At 39.2% G+C, this 23,544-nt stretch overlaps 1 protein-coding gene across 2 annotated transcripts in view; it reads left to right on the plus strand.

Annotated features, from left to right (window-relative positions):
- The window catches only part of TRPM3 (transient receptor potential cation channel subfamily M member 3), a 491,731-nt gene that overhangs the window by 237,152 nt on the left and 231,035 nt on the right, over positions 1-23,544 (plus strand). For both annotated transcript variants that reach the window (XM_063455040.1, XM_063455041.1), the window contains exon 2: positions 20,822-20,901. In XM_063455040.1, the coding sequence (XP_063311110.1) occupies positions 20,822-20,901 (80 nt within the window). The remainder of the gene's footprint in view (positions 1-20,821; positions 20,902-23,544) is intronic.

Raw genomic sequence — 23,544 nt, forward strand, 5'->3', positions numbered from 1 at the left:
GTATGTAGGAATTCCCTGCGGGGTGACAACCATGCCTTTATGTGAGTCGTCCTGTCTGGGTGCCCCTATGTGTTTAGTGCCTCTGTTGTGGGTGGTATACCCCTTAGGAAAAACCTTGCAGGGCCATAAGTGCAGGGGTATTATATGCGCGGCTATAAACCATGCCATGCCATTTTGGGCTGACAGTTACTCTGCTGGGTAGATCTGGTAGGCCGTGGCTAGTGCATATAGGGATTTTCTTCAACATCCGCTTCTATCTGGGTTTATGGAGTAGCGTGGACCCTGTTAATCTAGGGGTGAGCTTGGGTTCTGGCATAATGTACAGTGACAAGTTGCAGGGTAGGCATACTCGTATAGTGTAGCGGCTGAGCGTGTCCGGCTGTACCTTACTATCCCTGCATTTTAAGTAACTTAGCTAATGGAGGGAGTTGTGGATCCGCTCCGGGAGCGTTCTAAGGAGGAGCGCATACATAGGTAGCGAGATGGTAAGTGCCCTGTACCATTGGTGATATTTGCAAGGTTTCGGGGGCGACCTAAAGGGGGTCCCCTGAGCTCTCAAACCTTCCCATAGCGGCCGGTCGGGGGTCGTGTCAGCAATAGTGGTGGTCCCAGCGTGGGTGGCTGATGTGGTTGCCTGTCACCTTAGTCCCGGTGGAGAGCTCATAGGGCTTGCCTTAATAAGTGGTAGCTGCGTTTGTGGCCCCCCGCACTGTGTGTGGGCCACCTGGAGCGCCAACACTGTGTTCATAGCGCTCTTATGCCCCATGGCCGGGACAGGCCCAGTATGGGTTATACAAGTAGTACGTATCATAATCAAATAAACAGTTGAACAGCAACATTATAGCTATCAGTTATACTTGCAGTATGCAGTCCTCGGATGTTCAATTAAACCATAATGACACGAACAATGAGATCAGTCCATAGTAGTGTTGCGGCCTGCCCTGGGGGAGTGAGGACTTGTTCCTGTGGCAGGGTTGTTTCCCCAACTAGCGAGCAGCAGCTTCCCTTCTTCCGGGGTTGATACCTGTATGGTTTTCCCGTTTTTGGTAAGTAGAATCTTCGTGGGGAAGCCCCACCTGTATCTGATGCTGCGGGTACGTAGCTCCGAGGTGATGTGGAGGAATTCCTGTCTGCGCCGGAGGGTAGCCGCTGATATATCCGCCATTATTCTTACTGAAGGGTAGTCTGCATGGGGTCCGGCTTTGCTGCGGTGCGTTCTGAGGATTAATTCTTTTATGTGGTAATAATGTGCCCGCATTAGGACGTCGCGGGGTATGGAATCTGGTAGATGGTTAGGTTTCGCCACCCGGTGCACCCTGTCGACAAGAAGCATGTCTGTGGGTATGTCCGGGGCGTAGGCGCGGAGTAGACCCTGTACATATGCAGGTAAATTGTCTGGGAGGACGGACTCCGGAATGCCCCTTAGTCTCAGATTGTTTCTCCGGGCTCTGTCCTCCTGGTCCGCCACTCGTGCTTCCATACTTTCCATTTGGCTTTGTAAGATCTTTATTTGGTGTGACATGTTTTCCTGTGTGGAGGAGAGCTGCATATATTGCTGTTCCACTGACGTGGTCCGTGCAGAAAGGTCTCTCACCTCTCTCTTTATCTGTTCTGCAGTTTGTTGCCATGTGGCTATAAGTTTTGATGCCATATCCTCTAATGATTTTTCAAAGTGATTCTTTGTAAGGTATTCCGCAGGCTGAGGCATGTCTTGGTCTGCGTGCTGTAGTAAGGTGTCGGAGTCGTCCGCGCCATCTTGTGCAGCAGCCCGTGCGGTCTCACATGTCGATTGAGATTTTTGGGTGAAAAAGTTATGTTTGTCCGCTTTAGTGGCAGGTTTCTTTGATTTGGCGTTGGCCATCGTGTTGATAGGTGATCGATCGGTTTCAGCAACGTTTAAAATAGGTTATAAGGAGCCCATGTGCCGGAGCGAGTTTACTGAGCGGCCATCTCGTTCGGCGGTTAGCCACGCCCCCGTTTTACAACATGGAATTATGTAGGAGAATTTGTCGAGTCTGATCCCACAACTTCCTCAAATTGGCAACATGAACATCAACCGACGGTACCCCTTGGGAAGGAGAAACCGAGGGAAGAATGAAAGGATGAAAGCCATAATTCATGAAGAAGGGACTGGAACGAGTAGAATCACAAACGAGATTATTGTGTGCAAACTCCGCCCAAGGAATGAAACCGACCCAATCGTCCTGGTGTTCAGAAACAAAACAACGCAAATATTGTTCAATCTTTTGATTGGTACGTTCAGCAGCTCCGTTAGACTGAGGGTGATAGGCAGAAGAAAAATTCAATTTGATGCCTAGTTGAGAACAGAAGGATCTCCAAAAACGTGAAACAAATTGGGAACCTCTATCGAAAACAATTTCGGAAGGTATCCCATGTAAGCGAAAAATCTCTCTCGCGAATATCTCCGCCAATTCAGGAGAAGTCGGGAGTTTAGTTAAGGGCACGAAATGAGCCATCTTAGTAAACCTATCAACCACCGTGAGGATCACAGTCTGTTTTTTAGAAACAGGCAAATCTACAATGAAGTCCATAGCCAAACAGGACCATGGTCTCTCTGGAATGTTCAAGGGATGTAACAACCCACATGGAAGCGTATGAGGTTGCTTAGTCTTCATACAGACCTCACATGCTCCGATGAAATCCCTAATATCCTTCCGTAAAGAAGGCCACCAGAAATCTTTAGAGATCAAGGAACATGTCTTGCGAATACCCGGATGCCCAGCCGCCTTACTGTTGTGAAAACACTGTAAGAGTTCCAGTTGGAGTTCAGGAGGAACGAAATGCCTTGACCCAGGAGTCTGTCTAGGCGCCAGATGCTGCAACTTCATGATCTGACCAAGCAACGGAGAGTGAATCTTAAGACTCGTGTTGGCGATAATATTGCTCCTGGGTACTATAGAAGACAAAACCGGCTCAGATATCGCAGAAGGTTCATATTGTCGAGACAAAGCATCGGCTTTAGAATTCTTAGAACCAGGTCTATAAGTGAGCACGTAATTGAAATGCGTGAGGAATAAAGACCAACGAGCTTGCCTGGAGGACAAGCGCATGGCCTCCCCAATATAGGACAGGTTCTTGTGGTCTGTCAAAATAGTAACAGGATGTAAGGTGCCCTCCAGTAAATGTCTCCACTCCTTTAAAGCCATGATAACTGCTAGTAGTTCCCTGTCACCAATGTCATATCTGCTCTCAGGGCCTGATAGTTTCTTGGAAAAAAAAACACATGGATGTAAGGGCTTATCCACACCTAACCTTTGGGACAGGATGGCACCTATACCTGTCTCTGAGGCGTCTACCTCGAGTAGGAAAGGCAGAGTCGTATCAGGGTGAACTAAAATTGGTGCAGAAGCAAACAGTTCCTTGAGTGTTTTGAAGGCAAGAAGGGCTTCAGTAGACCAGTTCTTAGTGTCAGCCCCCTGTCTGGTCATATTGGTAATAGGAGCTATAATTGAAGAGTAACCCTTAATGAAGCGCCTATAATAGTTGGAGAATCCAATAAACCTCTGAATGGCCTTGAGGCCCCTGGGTAAAGACCAATCCAAAATGGACTGGAGCTTATCCGGGTCCATCTTAAACCCTTCCCCAGAAATCACATAACCAAGAAAGTTTATCTGGGATTGGTCAAAGCTGCATTTCTCCAATTTGCAGTACAGGCCATGTTGAAGAAGCTTGCGCAATACCCTTCTGACTTGTCTGTGGTGAGTCTCAATCTCTCTAGAGTGTATAAGTATATCATCCAGATATACAATAACGCAGTCATGTTGAAATTCCCTAAGAACTTCATTGATCAGGTCCTGAAATACTGCCGGTGCATTACAGAGGCCAAAAGGCATTACTGTGTATTCATAGTGCCCATAATGGGTATTGAACGCCGTCATCCACTCGTGTCCCTGCTGAATTCTCACCAAGTTATACGCCCCTCTGAGATCTAACTTGGTGAAAATCTTGGAGCCTTTTAGACGATCAAAGAGCTCGGTAATCAAAGGAATTGGGTAGGCATTTCTAATGGTTATTTTGTTCAAACCTCCCTTCCCTGTACTGTACCCCTCCCTTCTCCTGTACTGTCTCTCCTCTTCTGAGAGGCGAGTATTGCCAATCTGCATAGGTTCTGGAAAAAGTGAGGTTGTGGATTCAGAACTTTGAAATGAAGGAGCTAGTTTAAAGGAAGGTCTACAGTTTCTCTCTCGAGTGTTCTGCCTCTCTCTTAAACGTTCGTCAATGCGAGAAATAAAAGAAATTAAATCCTCCAAATTTTCAGGAAGCTTTCTAGTAGCAACCTCGTCAAGGATTATGTCTGATAACCCGTTTAAAAATACATCTATATAAGCCTGTTCATTCCACTTAACCTCTGCCGCCAAGGACCTGAACTCTAGTGCATAATCCACAAGTGTTCGGTTTTCTTGTCTAAGGCGCAACAGTAATCTAGCTGCATTGACCTTTCTACCTGGAGGGTCAAAAGTTCTTCTGAAAGCAGCTACAAAGGCATTATAATTATATACTAACGGATTATCATTTTCCCACAATGGATTGGCCCATCTCAAAGCTTTCTCAACAAGTAATGTGATAATAAATCCAACCTTCGCCCTATCTGTAGGATAGGAGCGGGGTTGTAATTCGAAATGGATATCTATTTGGTTTAAGAAACCACGACACTTCTCTGGAAAACCACCATAACGTACAGGTGGAGTGATACGGGAAGAAGCACCTACAGTGGCTACCTCTAGACCTGAACTCACAGGAGAGATAGAAGTATTACGCATCTCCTCTGGTTGATTACTAGAACGAGATAGTACCGCCTGTAGTGCTAGAGCCATCTGGTCCATTCTGTGATCCATGGCGTCGAACCTAGAGTCAGAAGGACCAACCTGAGTGTTTGTACCTGCAGGATCCATTGGCCCTGTCGTAATGTCAGGATCGGGACAGGGATCCAACACGCAGAGTACAAACAGGTGGTAGGTACGTATACTGGACCTTAGAATGGCCGGACTTAACGTAAGGAGTAAGTAGAGAATGGTCTAGGAACAAGCCGAGGTCGAGGGAACGAGAGGACAGGTAAGCGAGAGACAAGCCGAGTCAAAGGGTAACAGAGATAAACAGGGTAGTACAAACAAGCTGGGTCAGAACCAAAGAGATAACTAGAATACAAGAGCACTGAGTGACTAGACAGGCTAGAACCACGACAGGGCAATGAGCAGATGCCGAAAGCCTTACTTTATACCTTGATTCTAGAGGGTAATCACGCCCCCGACTCGGGACTTGACTGACAGGTCGAGCCGGGTTGGCGTCATGACGTCGAGAGAACCGCGAGGAACGGAAGAAACAACCCCTCTGGGAGGATAAACGTCTAAGTCTCTCACCTCCTCTGAGGTAGAGACTACAGGTACCCTGACATTTATGCCCTTTATGGATTAAAACCAGACTCTGCATCAACTATGTAATTTTCCATGGGAGTTTTGCCATGGATCCCCCTCCGGCATGCCACAGTCCAGGTGTTAGTCCCCTTGAAACAACTTTTCCATCACTATTGTGGCCAGAAAGAGTCCCTGTGGGTTTTAAAATTCCCCTGCCTATTGAAGTCTATGGCGGTTCGCCCGGTTCGCCTGTTCGCGAGCATTTGCGGAAGTTCGCGTTTGCGAACGGAAAATTTTATGTTCGTGACATCACTAGCAGGGGCATGTCTTAACATTAAGTTTTCTTTGGGCTCAAACCCTAGGTCATACTGAATCCAAGAACATGCCTAGATCCTTGAGTTACCAACTCCTCAAGGTTGGTGACTGGGATTTTATGAACCAGCCTAGTGGAACCCCAGGTGAGAAAGCATAAACAACTTGTATCTCAGTTCTATATCATTGAATTGGAATTTTTGTCATAATGTAGACACCCCTATGTGTGTGGAACCATACCACGTGAATTGTGCAAAATCTGCAAGAATATATTATGTTTAATGTGACTACGATTAACTGTACTGTTGCAATTAAACTATCTCATGCCAAGAGCTCCTGGTGCATGAGAGTTGACTGTTTTGTATTGTGTAGCGATCTTATGGCACAAAATCACAGCCTGTTACTATGGTAAAACAATAAAAATGTGTTGCATAGATTGTTAAGGCCATGGAGATACTTCAGCTATTGCTTCCTGAGTAAGAATATGCAGGCATGTCCACCATTGCGTTGGCATAAAGGACAGGAATGACCTGTTCTTGTGTTTACAGAAAACCAATGTTGATGGCTGTATATGAACCACTTAAAAAGTTGTGATTGCTAGTATATCCACACATTACAAGGCCAATACCATAGCATTACAGAAAGTATTATAAGGTCATTTGTATAATATTCATTTATGCATCAATGCACCATAAGTATTCACAATTATTTTGTGACTTAATTTCATAATGGTGTACATGTGAAAGTGGATTTCAGCTGAACTCAATTTCAGTGATGGAGGTACTACACAATCTAATAATGTTATTGTGTTTGTATTTTAGAAAAAAGGTCAGTTCTCAAATGTTCTCAAATTCACTCTTGATGTGGCAATTGTTGGATAACATTTTCAGACTACTAACTATTTACTTAAGATATTGATTTTGGTGTTAACTGCCCTAGACATTGCAATTAAATATGACACAATTTGTTGGTGGCCTTGACCCTTACAATCCCAGTATTTTGTCTATAGAGAAATGCAGGGTTCTAGAACTTGTAAGAAGCCATAACTCATCCTTGTCAGTACTCAACAGAGCATTGTATTAGTAATTAGAATAGTAAATTAGTAAATAGAAAGAAAGAATATATATGTCTTATCCAAAAAGTATTTTTTGTTGGATTTATAGATTTTTTTTTAAACTGCATGTCCTATTATTTTATTCCAGCTGACATAACCACTAGACAAAACGTCTTGCTCTCATTTTTAAATGAACACGTAAATTGTGAGTCACTTTTGTAAATCAATAGCATCTCTCTTTATTTTTGCCTGCCTGATCAGCCCTTCTTCCTTTGTTTATAAAATAAATATGTGAACAAATTATGTTTTACTTCATATCGAGGTGTTTACATTAATATGCCACCTTAATATCGACTTTTTGTTATAAAAGAGAAACATTATATAGAATTACATGAAATTACATAGAGTTAACTAAAACTTTGAAAATCACCTGCAAATTGTGTTAACTATTTTTTTAACATCGTGCTCTATTTTCTTTTACATTTAGCATATTTAGACTTAGCAAATTGTTTCACAATCCAGTTAAGTCCAGGCACAACTAGGGCACATAATGCAAATGAGACAGAAATTTTTAATTTCTCCTCTTCTGGATATTCTTTCTGCTTGTCAGGCTTCCATTCAGACTCCATTCCAGGCTTCAGCGCTTACACCGGCCGCTGTGCATTAGAGCCATTTAAAGGCTCCGCCTATGAGTATGACGCGGATGTGCATGTATCATCATGTGTATGATAATAGCAAATCACAGCCCATTTAGGACAATTTAAACTTCAGTTAAGCATTTGTTCACTGCCCTCTTTTGGTTTCCATCCCGGTAATCCAAGAGCACGTTTGTCTTTTGATTCTATTGTGTTTTTGAGTTTTGGCTTGTACCTTGACTATTTTTATTTTATATTTATTTGTATTTCTTTTATTTTAGAAATGATGTGAAATTACAGAGTAGTATTCATAGAATATTCTTACACTATTCTTACAATAATCTTACAATCTTCTAACAATGACACAGAGTGTAGGAGTTTGACGGACACACCCCGCACTAGAGTGTAACTTGTATAAAGAACAGTAAAATTGAACAATTGCCATTACCATGGTGGGTTAGGTATATTTAGTGTTCACATAGAAAGTCATATAAGAGATCGACCTTTTGTTGGTCTATATGTATTATCTCCTTATTTAGCCTTTACTCGACCAACCAGTTACTGTTCGTTGTAAGCGTAAGTGTTAGGAAACAAAACTTAGAAAGAAGGAAAGGAAAGCTAGGAAGAAGAAAGAAGAGGAGAGAGTAAGAGGAAAGAGATCGGGGGGATGTATTGAGTGACAGTCAGATATTTCTGGGTGCTGGGCCTGCTGGGTTACGTACAACCTTATATAGTGTTCGGGCACTGTGTGGTTCCTCTGGGGGCGACTGGGCAGGCAACATCGCCATCAGACGGGTAAATTCTTTTCCCCCTAACCATAGGATGCCTCCCATGTTTCCTAAGTTTCCATGAGTTTGTGTTTTCTGTTGGAACTCATACAAGCCATTTTTCGTATTTTCTGTTGACCGACACCTGTACCTTTGACTATTTTGACTTCTAATCTCCTTGACCTTTTAGCTTATCTCATTGTTTACCTCCTCTATGTTCTCCTGATCTTGGCTTGTCCTGTTCTAGTTTTTACATTAAATCTGGGCACTCTAAGGTTAGAGTTTAATGGTATTTTGTTATTTGGTTACTTGGGTTCTGCATGTTGGGGTTCAGACTATTCTGGCACAGTTAGATAGAGGTAACCAGCTGCAAGATAAAGTGGTGTGGATTTCTACATTAAATGTCATCTTTCATTCTTCACAAATAAATTTGTTAAATATAGGGATACATAAAAATAATATTAGAATTTCTGGGAGTAACAGTTCCTCTGTAGTTGAGTTATTTTTCACATAGTATATTCACAAGTTTTATACGTTTTTGGAGGATATATCAGGTTTTCCTTTGGGGTCATATTAATACACACAACTTTGTCTTCACAAATAATGATAGAAAGGAAGACAAATTTCAGTTTACCACCAAGTATGGTAAATCCCCCTTATGCACAGTTTAACACTTTTTTGGGAATCAAATATCCAAAAATATGAAGCACACAATTTACAAATGTGATCTTAAACACATCTAATCCGGTGAAAGTTAGAGGCTGCTAATTTCAATGTACACAATAAAAATATATATTTTAACTTGGGCAACCTGAGATATTTATCTAGGAAAATGTCACCACAGCTCATGAAACTATTTTGTGCCAGTCTTAAACTTCTAGAGCATTGAAGCTTAATTACTGCAAAGGCTGTCTGTAGCCAGTACTTTCTTTACCAATAGAAAAATGCCTGTTTAATGTCTGTTAGCTTCTAATACGGTATTTACTTTGTTGAATTGGTTTGTTTTTTTATTAACTATTATGACAAATGCCTAAATATTGATGTGCCTTGAAAAGACACAATATATTCTGTGATATTTGAATTGGAATACCGAGATACACTGAGAGTAATTTCCCTTTGGGTTTGATAGCAGTTCTTTATGGTTTTAAATTGACTAAAATAAATTGTGAATATTTAATCACTTAATAAGTATTTTTGTTATCTCCACGGACAAACTGCTTAGAAGTTGTACATCAAAGGCACACATTTTAGGTTAATATATAAATATGCAATTACTATGCTCTACTTTTGGCAGTGTGGCCGCTGCTCCAGCCTGTGCCAAAGGTAATTAACCAATGGTTCAAGTGGCAGACTATAGGACTTTGAAGATATCTGTGGGAAATGGGCTGTGTGGATGTTCTTTACTGCTGTAATGTATTGGAAGTGACATTGCTAAACACGTTCAAGTTTCTGGTCCAGTAGACCAATTTAGGCATTCACATTTATCATCCCATGATTGCACAATGGTTAGCACTACTGTATTCCAGCTTTCATACTGGCTCGAGGGGAGAGCTGGAACAGTATGTGAAATCCTGCAATACACAGGATTCAGCAAAAAATGGGGATTCAACTGTAAAGGATAAGAAAACAATCAGTCATCGGCAGGCGAGTAATGAAGAAGGAATGAAATGTGTTTTTTTTCTATTATTTGTAAAATTGTCTGTGGATCTTTATTTTGAGGGAGATGTTCCCATTGCTCTCTTGTCCAAGAAAAAAAATGTTTCTAGTGTTCTAATACATTAGCTGATAAATATTTTACAGGTGTTTATGACGTATATGTTAAAGAGGAATGCAGAAGTAAACTTAAGAATACTATATCTTCATATATCAGTTTTTTTATATTTATATGTTATTTGAATTATTTAGTTTAGTTTTTGTTTTGTTTTTCAATTAGGCATATACTCAATTCAACAAAGTACTAACTTATATTATGAAAGGGTTATGTACCTAAATATTCCCCAACATAATTTCTGGTGGATAGGCAACACTTTTACAGAGATATGAATCCATGCTCTTTTTCATCCTTCTCTGTACTCCTTCTTCTGCTATTCCCTCAAGAAAATCAGATTAATGTAGGTTTTAGGAGATGGGAACGTCCGTATAGTTTGGGGCTCTATGGCTTTAGTCACTCTACATCAGTGGTACCCAAAAGGTAGATCCCCAGATGTTTTAAAACTACAGCTTCCATGATGCTTTGTCATTCTAAAGGCAGGCAAAGCATCATGGGAAATGTAGTTCTACAATGTCTGGAAATCTACCTTTTGGGAACCCCTGCAGTACATGGTAATAGTAGCTAGAATGTGGAGCAATTTAGTTAAACGTAGGCAGAACTTGAGAGGTAAGAACCCTAGACAGACAAAGTTCAGTGCTAGCTTTTCCAGAATAAAGCTTTAATATAAATAATAGAACAGCTTTGTAATGCATAGTGAATACTAAATGAATATACACTATGCTGAGTCATGTGAATTCCCCTTACTACAGTATGTTCCTATTAGTATAGGTGAGTGAGCAAGGTGAACTGTTAAGACAACCCATTAGTACAGCTTGATACCAGCAAATTAAAAACTATATCAATCAATTTCTTTTTGACCGACAGCTAATGAAGCTTCGAGGCTTCAATTATACACAGCTTAATAAAAGCCGTAATCTGTATTAAATGAAATCCTTCAATAAATCACATGGAAACAATGTGTATGAAATAATCAGCAAGTCTTGTTATAACAGCCTGCTGTGGAAGAGAAATGGAATGCACTGTGTAATCAAATTCCACAGGGTTTAAAAAACGGCCTCCCATATGGCAAGTACTTTAAGAAACATATATTTATTTATTTATAAAATATTTTACGAGGAAAGATACGTTGAGATTTCTCTCATTTTCAGGTATGTCCTGGGCCCACAAACACTGCATTGTTAAAATATAATGTTACAAAAAAGAATACAATATATATATATATATATATGTATATATATATATATATATTGTGACATGCTAAAAGAACTAAACTGGCTGTCGCTGGAATCCAGGCACACCCTTCATCTTTCCAGCCTTGTGTTTAAGAGCTTTTCTGAGAAGCTCCCACCCTACCTGAGTAGAATGCTCTCCTCGACTGTACCCACTTCCTATAACCTCCGATGCAGTACCAACACTTTATTTAGTCTACCTCAATACAAAAAGAAAGCGACCCGATCCTCCTTTTCCTACAGAGCACCGAAATTATGGAACTACCTCCCGCACACTTTCAAATCTTCCCCAGGCCTAACAGAATGCACCTGTCATGGTTGATGATATAGTTCTTACCTGTTCTTTGTTAAATGTTGTATATATTGTGTATTAATATTGTTTTTGTATTTTATTGTACGCTATTGTATCAATGCAATGTTTTGTGGACCCAGGACATACTTCAAAACGAGAGAAATCTTAATGTATCCCTCCTGATAAAATATTTTATACATAAATAATATATGTACACATACACACATATATATGCATTTAACAAATAGCAAGTAATAAATATAGTCAACCATGACAGGTGCATTCTGTATTGAGGTAAATTGCCATAGATCTCTTAAAGGATTTTGGATTGAATGAAGATTTGACTGTGTCCGCGAGGTTATTTCATAATTGAAGTGTTCTGTAGGAAAATGCGGATCGAGTCACTTTATTTTTGTATTGCTGTATGCTAAATAAACTACTTTATCAGAAGTTAAAGGAGGTGGGAACATCTGGGGAGACCATTCTACTCAGGTAGGGTGGTCGTTTCCCAGAAATGCTCTTATGCACAAAGCTGGAAATATGAAGAATGCGTCGGGATTCAAGCAACAGCCAGTTTAGCTCTTTTTACATATCACAGTGGTGGGTCAAGTAATTACATTCTAGTACAAAGCGGCAGAATGAATTATATAACGTATGATGTTTTACGTTTATTAAGGTGGGTTTGTGATGCAGGTGCATACACTACATCCCCATAATCAATTAGCATTTGTTGCATTGTCTGTTTCCTTACTGTAAGGCTTAGGCAGGATTTGTTTCTGTACATATTAATGTGTTACAGAAAGATATGTTACATGATTATTGATTATGAAAAAATAATGCATTTGAGGGTTCTGGGAACATTACGATAAACCTCTAGGCTAATGTTTCTCCTAATATATGCTTTTTCAGTGTGTTTTTCATATTATATGACAAACAGGGTTATTTACTAAAGTGGGTCACTACATTTTAAAATTAAGGGCAAAGTAGCCAAATTGCAAACATTCTCCAAGTCAGCTATACTTCCAGTTCAACTACTTTGGCCTAAAGTTTGAAATTCACTTTGAATTTACTTTTAATTCCTGACAGTTTTCACTTCAGTGAATCACTTGGTTAGTGTCACGGTTTGTGTTAAGTGTTAGTGTTAGCGTTCCTTTAATTTCATGTTAACATCAGTATTAACTCAGCTGAGGGAAGAGGTGAATGGAAATGGAAGGACACTCTTCCAAAAGAGTGTAACTCTAACTAGTCTAAGACAGACCAGGATATGTATACATGATATGCAGGTAGATGACCCTATATTACGTACTTCAATGGGCAGATCATGGTTTCTAAAGTTACACTGCCCAGTGTGGGACATCTTTCAGGCATTTGTTTTCTGTAATGTGTGAATTCACTGACAACATTCAGTTGGTGGCCCTGATCTCAGTGTATTGGCAGGACTTACATGTCCCAAAGCTGCAACAATGAATGAATGTTTCCATGTTTTATCATGAAGGAAGCTATCTGTAACTATACTGACGTAACAACTGTGTCAATGAAGGCTTTGATACTGCCTGTACAAGTTAGTAAAATGTAGGAGGAAATATACTGTGGAAACAAAATCTCAGCTATTGGCATTTTTATAGTATAATTCACCAGATTAACATTTTAACTTGCTTTTCAGAGAGTTTATAATAATGACTTTATATTTGACTTGATATTGCAGAAACTGTATTACACTATTTTTACACTTTTGCCATTTTTAATAGATTATGGCTTATGGCTACAGAAATACCCTCTAAAAGTGAACATTTAGAGAATTATGTAAACGTTATGTTGGGTGCTACAGTTCCTCTTGGTTTCCAATTTAAAGCAGTTAACACACGTGTTTTTACAATATAAACTATACTTTTCGGTGCACTTGGTTATAAACTAATTTGTCTGGATTTTGGGTGATCAGCAGAATTTGACAATTTTAAAAAGCCATAAGGACATATCGTGAAGCAAATTAAATGTTTTTTTTTTTTATTTTGTGATACAGAGTTCTGTCAGTGGCACCAGAAAAAATGGGGAGGGAATGGAGAATAAGCTGTTTTTGTTTGGCAAATAAGCAACCTAGTTTGGAATAATGGACAAGAAGCCTGCTTAATGACGTGGGTGTATCTCTTGTCCATTGAAGAGGTGGAACAAAAAAATTATTGATGATAAAAAAGATGATTGATGTATAGGGGTCAGCTACTAAATGTTTATTGAATTCACATGTGAGAAGTGACCAATAGAGGAAAAAATAGGATTTTGAAGAATGAACAGTAAGAAAAAAAGTCTATGTATTTCCAGGCAGGATTATTCCAGACATTTTCATGTCAGCTATTCAGGGAGACAGACCAGCAGTGATACTGTGTGTTTTACCATTGCTGTGCTTGTGTGAGAGATAGCCTGTGGTATTGATCCTAGCAGCAGTAACCTAGCTATGTCTGATATTGTGTAGCTATTAGGCTAGTCAATACTTTCGCCATTTTGTGAATTGCAGTACTCTAATTGGGTCAATTTTGCGCCATTTAGGCACATCCACATAGTTTTTCCATAACTAATTAAGGTCTATTCAATAAATGGCAAATTGCTGTTACAATTCCATTTCATCATGACTAAATCCCTCTGTTATAGGCCTAATAAATTGCACCCATAACCTAAAGCCAGTGGTGGAACTACTGTAAAGAGGGTCCTGGTGCAAGAAATCATTTTGTGCCCCACTCTAGCACAAGCTTGGCCAAGAGGTAGATCCACATCTGACAAACACCCACAATGCTGTACCAGCTGGGGATTTGTCGTTTGCCCATCCTTGCAAGGTTGTATTTGTGAGCAGTGCTTGTGCATTTGAATGTAAGCATTTTTTGTGCAGAATATGTGTGCACACGTAGGAGTGTATTTGTATGTACTGTTGCTATTGGATTGCAGTGGTGTACTCATATGAAGTATTTACGTTTGAATGCAGATGTGTTTGTATGTAGTGTTGATTTTTAAATGCAGGTATGCTTTTGTGTGTAGTGTTGGTGTTTTGATGAAGGGGTCGTTTTAGCGTTTTAACATAGGGATGTGTTTGTATCTAATGATTGTGTTTGATTGCAGGTGTGTGAAGTGGTCTGGGTGCCTATAGTGTCCCTTTAAGTATTAATTACACTTAAGTATTAATTTCCTACTCATCGCTAAACAAAAGTTTAAGGCACAGCCCAGCTTAAAAATGTCACCCAATTCCTAACTAATTTTGTAGATAATGCATTAAAGTAATTATATAAAAATTCTATATTTAAAAAAAAAAAAAAAAATCAGCAGGAAAAAAATTGGTAGAATTTAGTTACACTTTCATCCTCCACATCCAACAGGAAACTGACTGTAGAATTTCCCAGTTATCATGTGTGATTGTAGTAAGAGAGCTTGTATTAACTCCACAGAAAGCATTGAAATGCACTGCTCACACATCAGGATCATTACAAGAGCTATATGACTGGAGCATCCCTTTTAGACTTTATAAATATATAATGTTAGTAATAATTGCGGTTATTTACTTGTCATAAGACTGCAGGAAAACAATTATTTCTTAAGGCTCTCTCATTTTATTGTAGTTAAAGTCTGACTTTTCTGCTTAGATTCTGTAAAACTAGTTTTTCCTTCTGAAAGCGAACATTGCTATTAGCCTAAGCCAAGCACAATACAATAAAGACGTTTGTGAAATATGTTTTTTTTTTTTTTTTCTATTGTACTTCTGTTTCCTGACCATGAATCCGTGACAATTCTCAGCACAGCTCACAGCCTTAAAAATATGTTATCGCTTTTTACTGAAATATTATATTACTCATCTTTAAGCATTGTGATCCCAACATCTCAAAGTGGCTATATTTTCAATAGGTTTGCATGGTGTATGGTTTCAGATGAGTTTGCCAGTAAACACACTGCATCCATTCTTCTGAGCTTAACAATATCTCTTGTGTGTGCAGATTCCTCTGTGCTTTAGCACACTGTGTCTTCTGAAGAATTTGCTTTTCAGAGCTAGACCAGTACACCTTATCACACGTTCACATGCTTTCTTTCTGGACAAAAAAAAAAAAAAAAAAGTAACAGCCTGTCAGGGCTTGTGCCAGTTAAATCTGAGCTCTCAGAGGATTTGTTTTTCTTATTGGCGTCAGATTAGATGTTCAAATCATGCAGTGTATTTGGAGGTTGCCATGAATGTCTGTGGAACTTTTAATGAGCCTAATCCCACAGCAGTACATTCCAAGTAGCTAATGTGGTCAGGTTCATTGCCCGTTTCACCAACACTTGGGCAAGAATCGAGCGAGTGGCTAATGCAGTAGGAGGCTATGATTCATGAATATGCTATTAGCACAATGGGGACCAGCACAGAGCTGTGGGCAGCGCACGCTTCAGATGACTGACTGCCTTGGGTGCTGACCACTGAGTCACAGAACTTAAACCTCAGGTAAAAATGCTTCACTAGAGCGATGGGTGACTTGAAGCAAATACTGACTAACAATCACATTTTGTATTATTGCATTGCATATTACGCCAGGCCTTGATTAGATCATTTGTTTATTGTCAACTCAAATTTTGTAAAGCATTGTGTCAGAATATTATATATAAATTGAAACTGTAAATGCAGTTTTGTAGTGATGAATGCTGTGAAGTTTATTTAATAAACATTACATTTTACTGAGTTTACAAACTACTTGTAAAATAAGACTAATAGTAAATCTGCTTTCTTTTACATCTATTTTCTCCTACATTTTTGCTGTTTTCAGTGGATTACTTATAACTCATTTAAATTGTATTGTTTTTCTTTTTCTTTTTTTGTTTAAATTCTTAAGGTAGGTTCAGACACATTCTATTTTAATTTCTGCTTTCATTTATCTTTTGTTCTTATTTACATGCTTTGAATAAGAGTTTCAGTGTTTGCGTCTCATTTTTAATGGGTGAATTGTATTTGCATTTTGTAATTTTCGTAATGGAAAGTGGTTTGCTTGCTAAGCACTGACATTTTGTGAATTAAAAATTTACTATAGCTGAATGTAAGGCAGAATAGCAAATGTCAGTACATAGACACACTGGGCATAGTTTGTTTTGTTGTTAGTTTTTTTTTAACCTATGTTTTGTAAATGCAATATGCAATCTTTAATTTACTGCTTAAACATTATATTCTGTTATTGATCAGATATAAACAACATTATCTATAAAATTATACTAATAGCATTTGATAAAATCCATTAACAAAATAAAAAACAGCCATTGCTACACAATCCTTTTCATTTTGTAAGTGTTTTAGTCTTTATTATGCATGTGTAATAAAGTATCCCATTTTCACCCAGCTGCATGATGTATGTAGAAGTATAGAGTATTAAAGCATAGAACGTGACATCATTTGTTCTACTGTTTTAATATTTTCCAAAGTAAGCGCTGTTTACAGAATAACAATGGGTGCGTAGATATTGATTTGATGTATTTGAAGGTCTCAAAATTGTAAAGTATATCACTTTATATTCCAGTAAACATAAAAGATTTTGACAGTTACAGTTCTTAAAGTGAAAAAAAAAAAATCAGGAATATTCTTCTATTTTCATGTTGATTGCTCCACTTTTTGATAAAATCCACTCTCTGTTTTGCTAACGACTTTGAAATGGTACACATAACTGTTTGCTAGGCAACTGTTGTGAGTAATATAATATTTTTAGGTCACAATAGCCGGGATGGAAAATTCCTACTCTCATCTACTTCTTCTACCCTGCTTCCTTGCCCTTAATTTTGCAATTCAGTTGTCAAGTCACATCAACTCTCTGCAACTCACTGTTTAGTGAATATACCTAAATTATTCAGAGAATCCATAGAGATATTTAAATAATATATAAGTACATACATACATTTCTTTTATATTTATCTCAGTTCAGGAAACTAACCATTAATGGACCAGAGGAATCATCTCTCATGATACTGGAGGGTATAGCTGCCTTGGAGACAGTATAGTCAAATTAGTTGTAAACCTATTGCAACCTTCTCACATAACCCAAGGCTAGCAAAATAGCTAACACACTGTCACACTGTTACAAGTATAGCTAGCATTCTAGCTTTTTTTTTTTTTTTTTTTTTAAACTAAGTTTGGACCTGAATCCTGAAACCGAGCAGTGTCATTTACCTGGGCTTTGGAAGTCTTGACTTCCATGGACAGCTTTATACTTAAAAAATAAATATAAATAAACAATGGAGTGGGGTATCATGGCCCTCTGCTAGATTGGAGGAAATACATGTTATTTATCCTAGTATCTTTACTTTATGATGGGGCTAATAATATTAATATTTCTGATGGTTGCTGATGAAGTTTAACTATGGCAGAGAGCTAGATTTTTCCCCCCTTTCTTATTAAGCTCTGCCCACTTAACCCAATGTACTCAAACTCTGAGCTAATGAGACATCATGCCCTATTCAACAACATAAACTTATAGATACATCATAGTAAACAGCTATAATGCTAACGAGGTTTATCTCAAACTCATGAAGCTGTTACCAAATGAAAGCCCCAGAAGAACGGACAAAACAAAACCCCATCTTTTAGGGTGTCCAAGAATTGAAAGCCAATGTGTGTCTTCAGTAGGGATGTGCATGGGCAAAAAATTCAGTTTGGTTCGGTTGGGAAATTAGGTAAGTAAAAAAATGTGTCTGCTTCGTCAATTTGGACCAATGGCATTCGGTTCGGTACAGCACTTCAGAACTGCCGAACGTTGTCACTTCGGAAATTCGGCTCTTCGGGTCTTCAGCACTTTGGACATTCGTAAGCATCCAAATGTCCGAATGTCATGAAATTTGTACGAATGTACATTCGAAACAAAACAAATCGCACATGTCTAGTCTACAGAATTCCTGCTAAAGCAGACTAAGCATGTCTGAAGGATCTATACCCAGAAAATGGGCATTATGTTTAAAAACGGTTCCAAAATCTTGACATTATTTGCTCAGCCCCCAGCAGCATCTCTAGCCATCAAAATGGGTGTGTAGATATAATCATGACAGACACAACATATTTTTCTGATACCAATCATTAGTTCTTACCACACTGATACATTTCATTGTTTGTTAAAACTGGGAAGCTGCTCTGCCTGCCACTATAAACCCCCAAACCAAGATTAAACAATGTATTAAAAAATATCTGTAAAGTAACTCATCCTTCCAAATACCTTTTTATTTCTTACATTGTCTGATAATAAATACATCCAGGCCGATTCTCAAGTACTTCTTGAGATAAACTGGAATAAGAGAAGGTTAAAAACATCTTCACTGTTTTTGAAATAACATGACCCTTATGCATGTTAAATAGATTCAGAGTATAATATCATTTTTTAGATTGTGTTTAAATTTTTTCGAACTTTACAGGACCTCCGCTTTTTAGAGTTTATTCAGAAATGGTACAGTGGTATAGCATTCCAACACAGCATACTACTTTGGATGTTTCCTTGTTAACTGCTTTTACTGAGCTATTGTTTTACTATATTATATCTGTTAATTGCAGGTTTGTTTATAAGTAAATTGAAGAAAAAAAGCTTACTAACAAGTGACATTCTATTCATTTTAAAATGTATTTAACTCCTAACTAACAACTGTATTACTCTGACCTTTGGAGTTAATCTACCGTTTTGTCTCATGTAACTTTCCTGGTTTCCAACCATACAATGTCCTATTAAATTTCATGAATCTATTTGGGACACTGTGTTAACTCATTGAGAAAGCTTAAATATTGGTGAATAAATATGCCTTAGAGTTACGACTTGCAGATTGATTATATGCTACTTTACTTGGTGTGTATAGTTTCTGTATGTTGTACTTTAAAGGGCTATTCTATATATAGCATATAGATACTGTTTATCGCCTAACCAGATCTGCATATTACTTGGTCATTCATGAAAGTGTGAATTAAAGAGGAATTCAAAGCGCATTTCAAAGTAACGACCAGACGAGTTGAAAATTCTTCACATGAGCTATTTGTTTTTTTACGTCAGTTAAAACTGTGTTCAGTTTGGTTATTTTGGCCAAGAAGTTGAAATTAACTTTAAATTTACATTAAAGGGACACTATAGTCACCCAGACCACTTCCACTCAATGAAGTGGTCTGGGTGTCAGGTTCCTCTAGGGTTAACCCTGCCTGATGTAAACATCTGGGGTTAAGCCAGCCTCTAGTGGCTGTCTTCCGGACAGCCACTAGAGGCGCATCGGCAATGTTTGAGGCATATTATGCCTCAATCACGCAGAGCGTCCATAGGAAAGCATTGAAAAATGCTTTCCTACGGACACTTGGAATGCGCGCGCGGCAGACAAGGAAGCTGACGTTGGCCGGGGAGGAGAGGTAAGGGAGCCCGGCGGGGGAAACGGGTGAGTAGCTGAAGGGGTTTTAAACCCTTCAGCGCCACGGGAGGGGGACCCTGAGGGTGGGGACACCCTCAGGGTACTATAGTGTCAGAAAAACTATAGTGTCCCTTTAAATTCCTAACATTTCTCAATTAAGTTAATAAACCTATAAGTAATTCGTCCCATTGTTTTTATCTTTATTAAAAAACAAAACAAAAAAAAACAGCTTTGATTGTTTTAATAATTATTATCAAGTGGGGAACATTTGAAAACACCAAGTTTAGGGCAGTTCATTTGGTGCCCATTCAGATTTTGATTTAAAGCGATGGCCCCTAAACAGGTTAAAACAATGCTTTGTTTGACCAAAAAAGATGTAGCTGCAATTGGAAAGCTACAGTAAGATAAGGAATGGAGAGATGGGAAGATAGAAAAAGTCAATAAATATAGATGAAATATGGAGCATGGAGCAGTGAGATGGAATTTGGAGAGGAGGACTTAAAAATGGAAGAAAGAGAGGAGTTTGAGCAGTATTAAAAGGTGAAAAGAAAGCTGGAAGTGGATAGATAGAATGAGGAAGGAAAGGAGAAATTAAAAAACTAGGAGGGGTTAGATGGATTGAGAGGAATTAAAGGAAAGAATGAGATGTTTTTTGGGGGGAGGGCCTGTTGTACTGAACTCCAGCCTCCACCAAGTTTGTCCACACCATTGATGAGTTTAGGAAACAGTACTTATTCCTGATTTTAGTCAACACTTTAATTAAACAACAATATTTTCCGTTTGTTTATTCTGAGTATTTAAGTATGGTTTTGTATATCTCTCAGCAATTTTGCAAGTCACTGTATTGGAGCCTAACATTTTACATTTACTTTAAATTCATGATGAGTGCTGAACAATTCACACTTTAGTGAATAACCCTCTGACTGTTATCATCCCAATACTAACCATTTCTGATTAAAATAATTACTAAATTTTCTTCCTCTTTCTTTACATCATAAATTTTACCAGTTTTATAAATGTGTTTTTTATTGCAGGCTCAGAAATCATGGATCGAACGAGCTTTTCACAAGAGAGAATGTGTACATATCATACCCAGCACCAAAGACCCCCATAGGTGAGACATTGTTTTCGAATCTGAGGACGTAGTGATATCTATAATTAAGATAAACGTCTGCTAAATCAAATGAAAGTTCAAATGCTACTCCACACCAGAGTAGCTGTAAAAAGCAACAACTTTTCTTATGTATTCTACCTGTTTTAAGAAGGAAAGTTGAATATTTTGCATTGTAGCTCAATGCCTAGCTGCAGAGCACAACTGGATTTACATGTCAGGTGCCTACATTCTAAGTCTCCCCATACTCCTATGCCTTCCCCCCCACCCACCCACCCCTTCCATGAAAAGCAGCTAAAGTGAGTTTAGTTAATTTATCTACCTTACATTGCAGGCATTAAAATGTATAAAAAACATATATGCATATTAGACAACTGCATATGTGTGTGCATATTTCTGCTTGTAATGTATTGTGTGTGAATCTGTGAGTATAGTGAGTGCATAGAGCTGTGTAAGTGCATGCAGGGTTAAAGATAATGGGATAATGGCCTTGGTTTAATATTTTTGGATTAGCTTTTCAAACAACATATTTTTAAATAAACTTTTAAAATAATTTTTTAAAATATTAAAATATAAAAAATGATATCCAATCTAAAATATATCTACAAAATATTTAAATAATAAAGTATTTCAGAATATTACAAAAATGTAAACAAATTATTTAAAAAAATTAAATCATTTGAAAAGCTTACCCAAAAATATTAATCAAAGCCAATGTTAAAAGTGATTACGTCATGCCTCCCAACTCCAGCGTCCTGAGTATAGGGACTCTGGTGGGAGGAAGATAAAGGGTCAGCAATGAAGTTGCATCCCTAGTTCTCCCCAAAGTCGTGGACCCATCCCGGAAGGGGGTGAGTTATTAATGGCAGGCCTGCTTGGCGTGAATGATGCCAGGCTGCCTCTCCATCATACAGGCTCGTCCACTGAGGAAAGACCCCGCAAGGAGAGCTGTTTCAACGTTCTCTGCAGGCTCCTAGTGCAAGCATGTATGATATGATTATAATATGAGATGATGTCTTAGAAGCATGTGCTACAAATGTTTGGACAGTTCCCTGGTGTCCCCAAAAGTGTGACATCAGAGCACTATGGTGGGATGGCAGGACAGGATTCAGACAATCGTGACTGTCTCGACAAAATTAGAACTGTTGGGAGGCATGGGTTAGGGTAATGGGTTTAAGGTTAGAGAGTAACCTAATGTCAGTATTAGAATACAAGGGGTGGTTAGTGTTAAAGCGGCTCTGAAAAAACATTGAGAATATCATAAAGATACAATTTTTATGATATATTGGTAAAGATTGTGTTGGAAATTGATTGAATGCCATGGCATTCAAGTGATATCATAAGACAAAGTAGGGACCATTTTGTCTTAAAGTAGAATTGTACTTTGACAAAACTTGACAAAAGGTGGAGTTACCGCCATCTACTTTTGTCACTTACCACAGCTACTGCATTAGCTCGCTTAGCACAAGATAATATGCGTCATGCGTAATCCTCCACAGACATCATTTTTATTATTTGAACCACCAAGAGCAGAGGATCGAAGAGAGCAGCTTCAAAGGGGGACAGCATCAGGTAAATATAACTCACTTCTGTAGCATACCTGGTGCACCGCACCCCAAGTGCAAGGCCGGCAACACCGTTAGGCAAACTAGGCATAATTCCTGGTGGTCTCACCCTATCTTGATCCACAGCAATGGGCGAGCGGTTCTAGAGCCGCGCCCCTCTCAGCACCAGGCCACTCCTTCAGGCACCCGAAGGTGGGGGCGCCCAGAGGAGCCCTGTCACAATATGGCAGAGCAGACACCTTCTTACCTTTATGACAGGTGCTTGCTCTGCCATCAAATACCAGTGACCGAAGGAGAGGGGATGGGGCAGGCAGGCGGCGAGAGAGGCTCTTCTTGCAGCCTCTCACTCCTCCCTTGCGTGCCCTATGTGATGCCGGGAGCCAGAATATGATGGCATTCCGGCCCCGGCATACTAAACGGTGGGAGGGAGGAGTGAGGAGCTGCCCCACACTGGACCCCTGGAAGGTGAGTGTTTGAGTGTTTGTCAGTGAGTGAGTGTCTGCCTGTGTGTGTCTGTCAGTGAGTGTATGTATATCAGTGAGTGAGTGTCTGTGTGTGTGTGTGTGTCTGTCTGTCTGTCTGTCAGTGAGTGAGTGTATGTCTGTCAGGGAGTGTGTGTCTGTCTGTGAGTGAGTGTGTCTGTCAGTGAGTGTGTGTGTGTGTGTGTGTGTCAGTGAGTGAGTATATGTCTGTCAGTCTGTGTGTGTGTGTGTGGGTGTGTCTGTCAGTGAGTGTGTGTATGTCTGTCAGTAAGTGTCTGTATGTGTGTTTTCGTTCAGTGTGTGTCAGTCTGTCAGTGAGTGTGTGTATGTCTGGCAGTGAGTGTTTGTGAGTGTATTTCTGTCAGTATGTGTGTGTGCGTGTGTCTGGCAGTGAGTGTGTGTGTGTGTGAGAGTGTATGTCTGTCTATCAGTAAGTGTGTGTGTCTGTCAGTAAGTGTGTGTGAGTGTATGTCTGTCAGTGAGTGTCTGAGTGTATGTTAGCCAGTGGGAGTGTGTGTGTCGGTGACTGTTTCTCTGTGTGTGTGTGTCTGTCAGTGAGTGAGTGTATGTCTGTCAGTGAGTTTCTGTGTGTGTTTGTC

This window comes from Pelobates fuscus, chromosome 5 (assembly GCF_036172605.1).
Source record: "Pelobates fuscus isolate aPelFus1 chromosome 5, aPelFus1.pri, whole genome shotgun sequence".
NCBI classification, from domain to species: domain Eukaryota; kingdom Metazoa; phylum Chordata; class Amphibia; order Anura; family Pelobatidae; genus Pelobates; species Pelobates fuscus.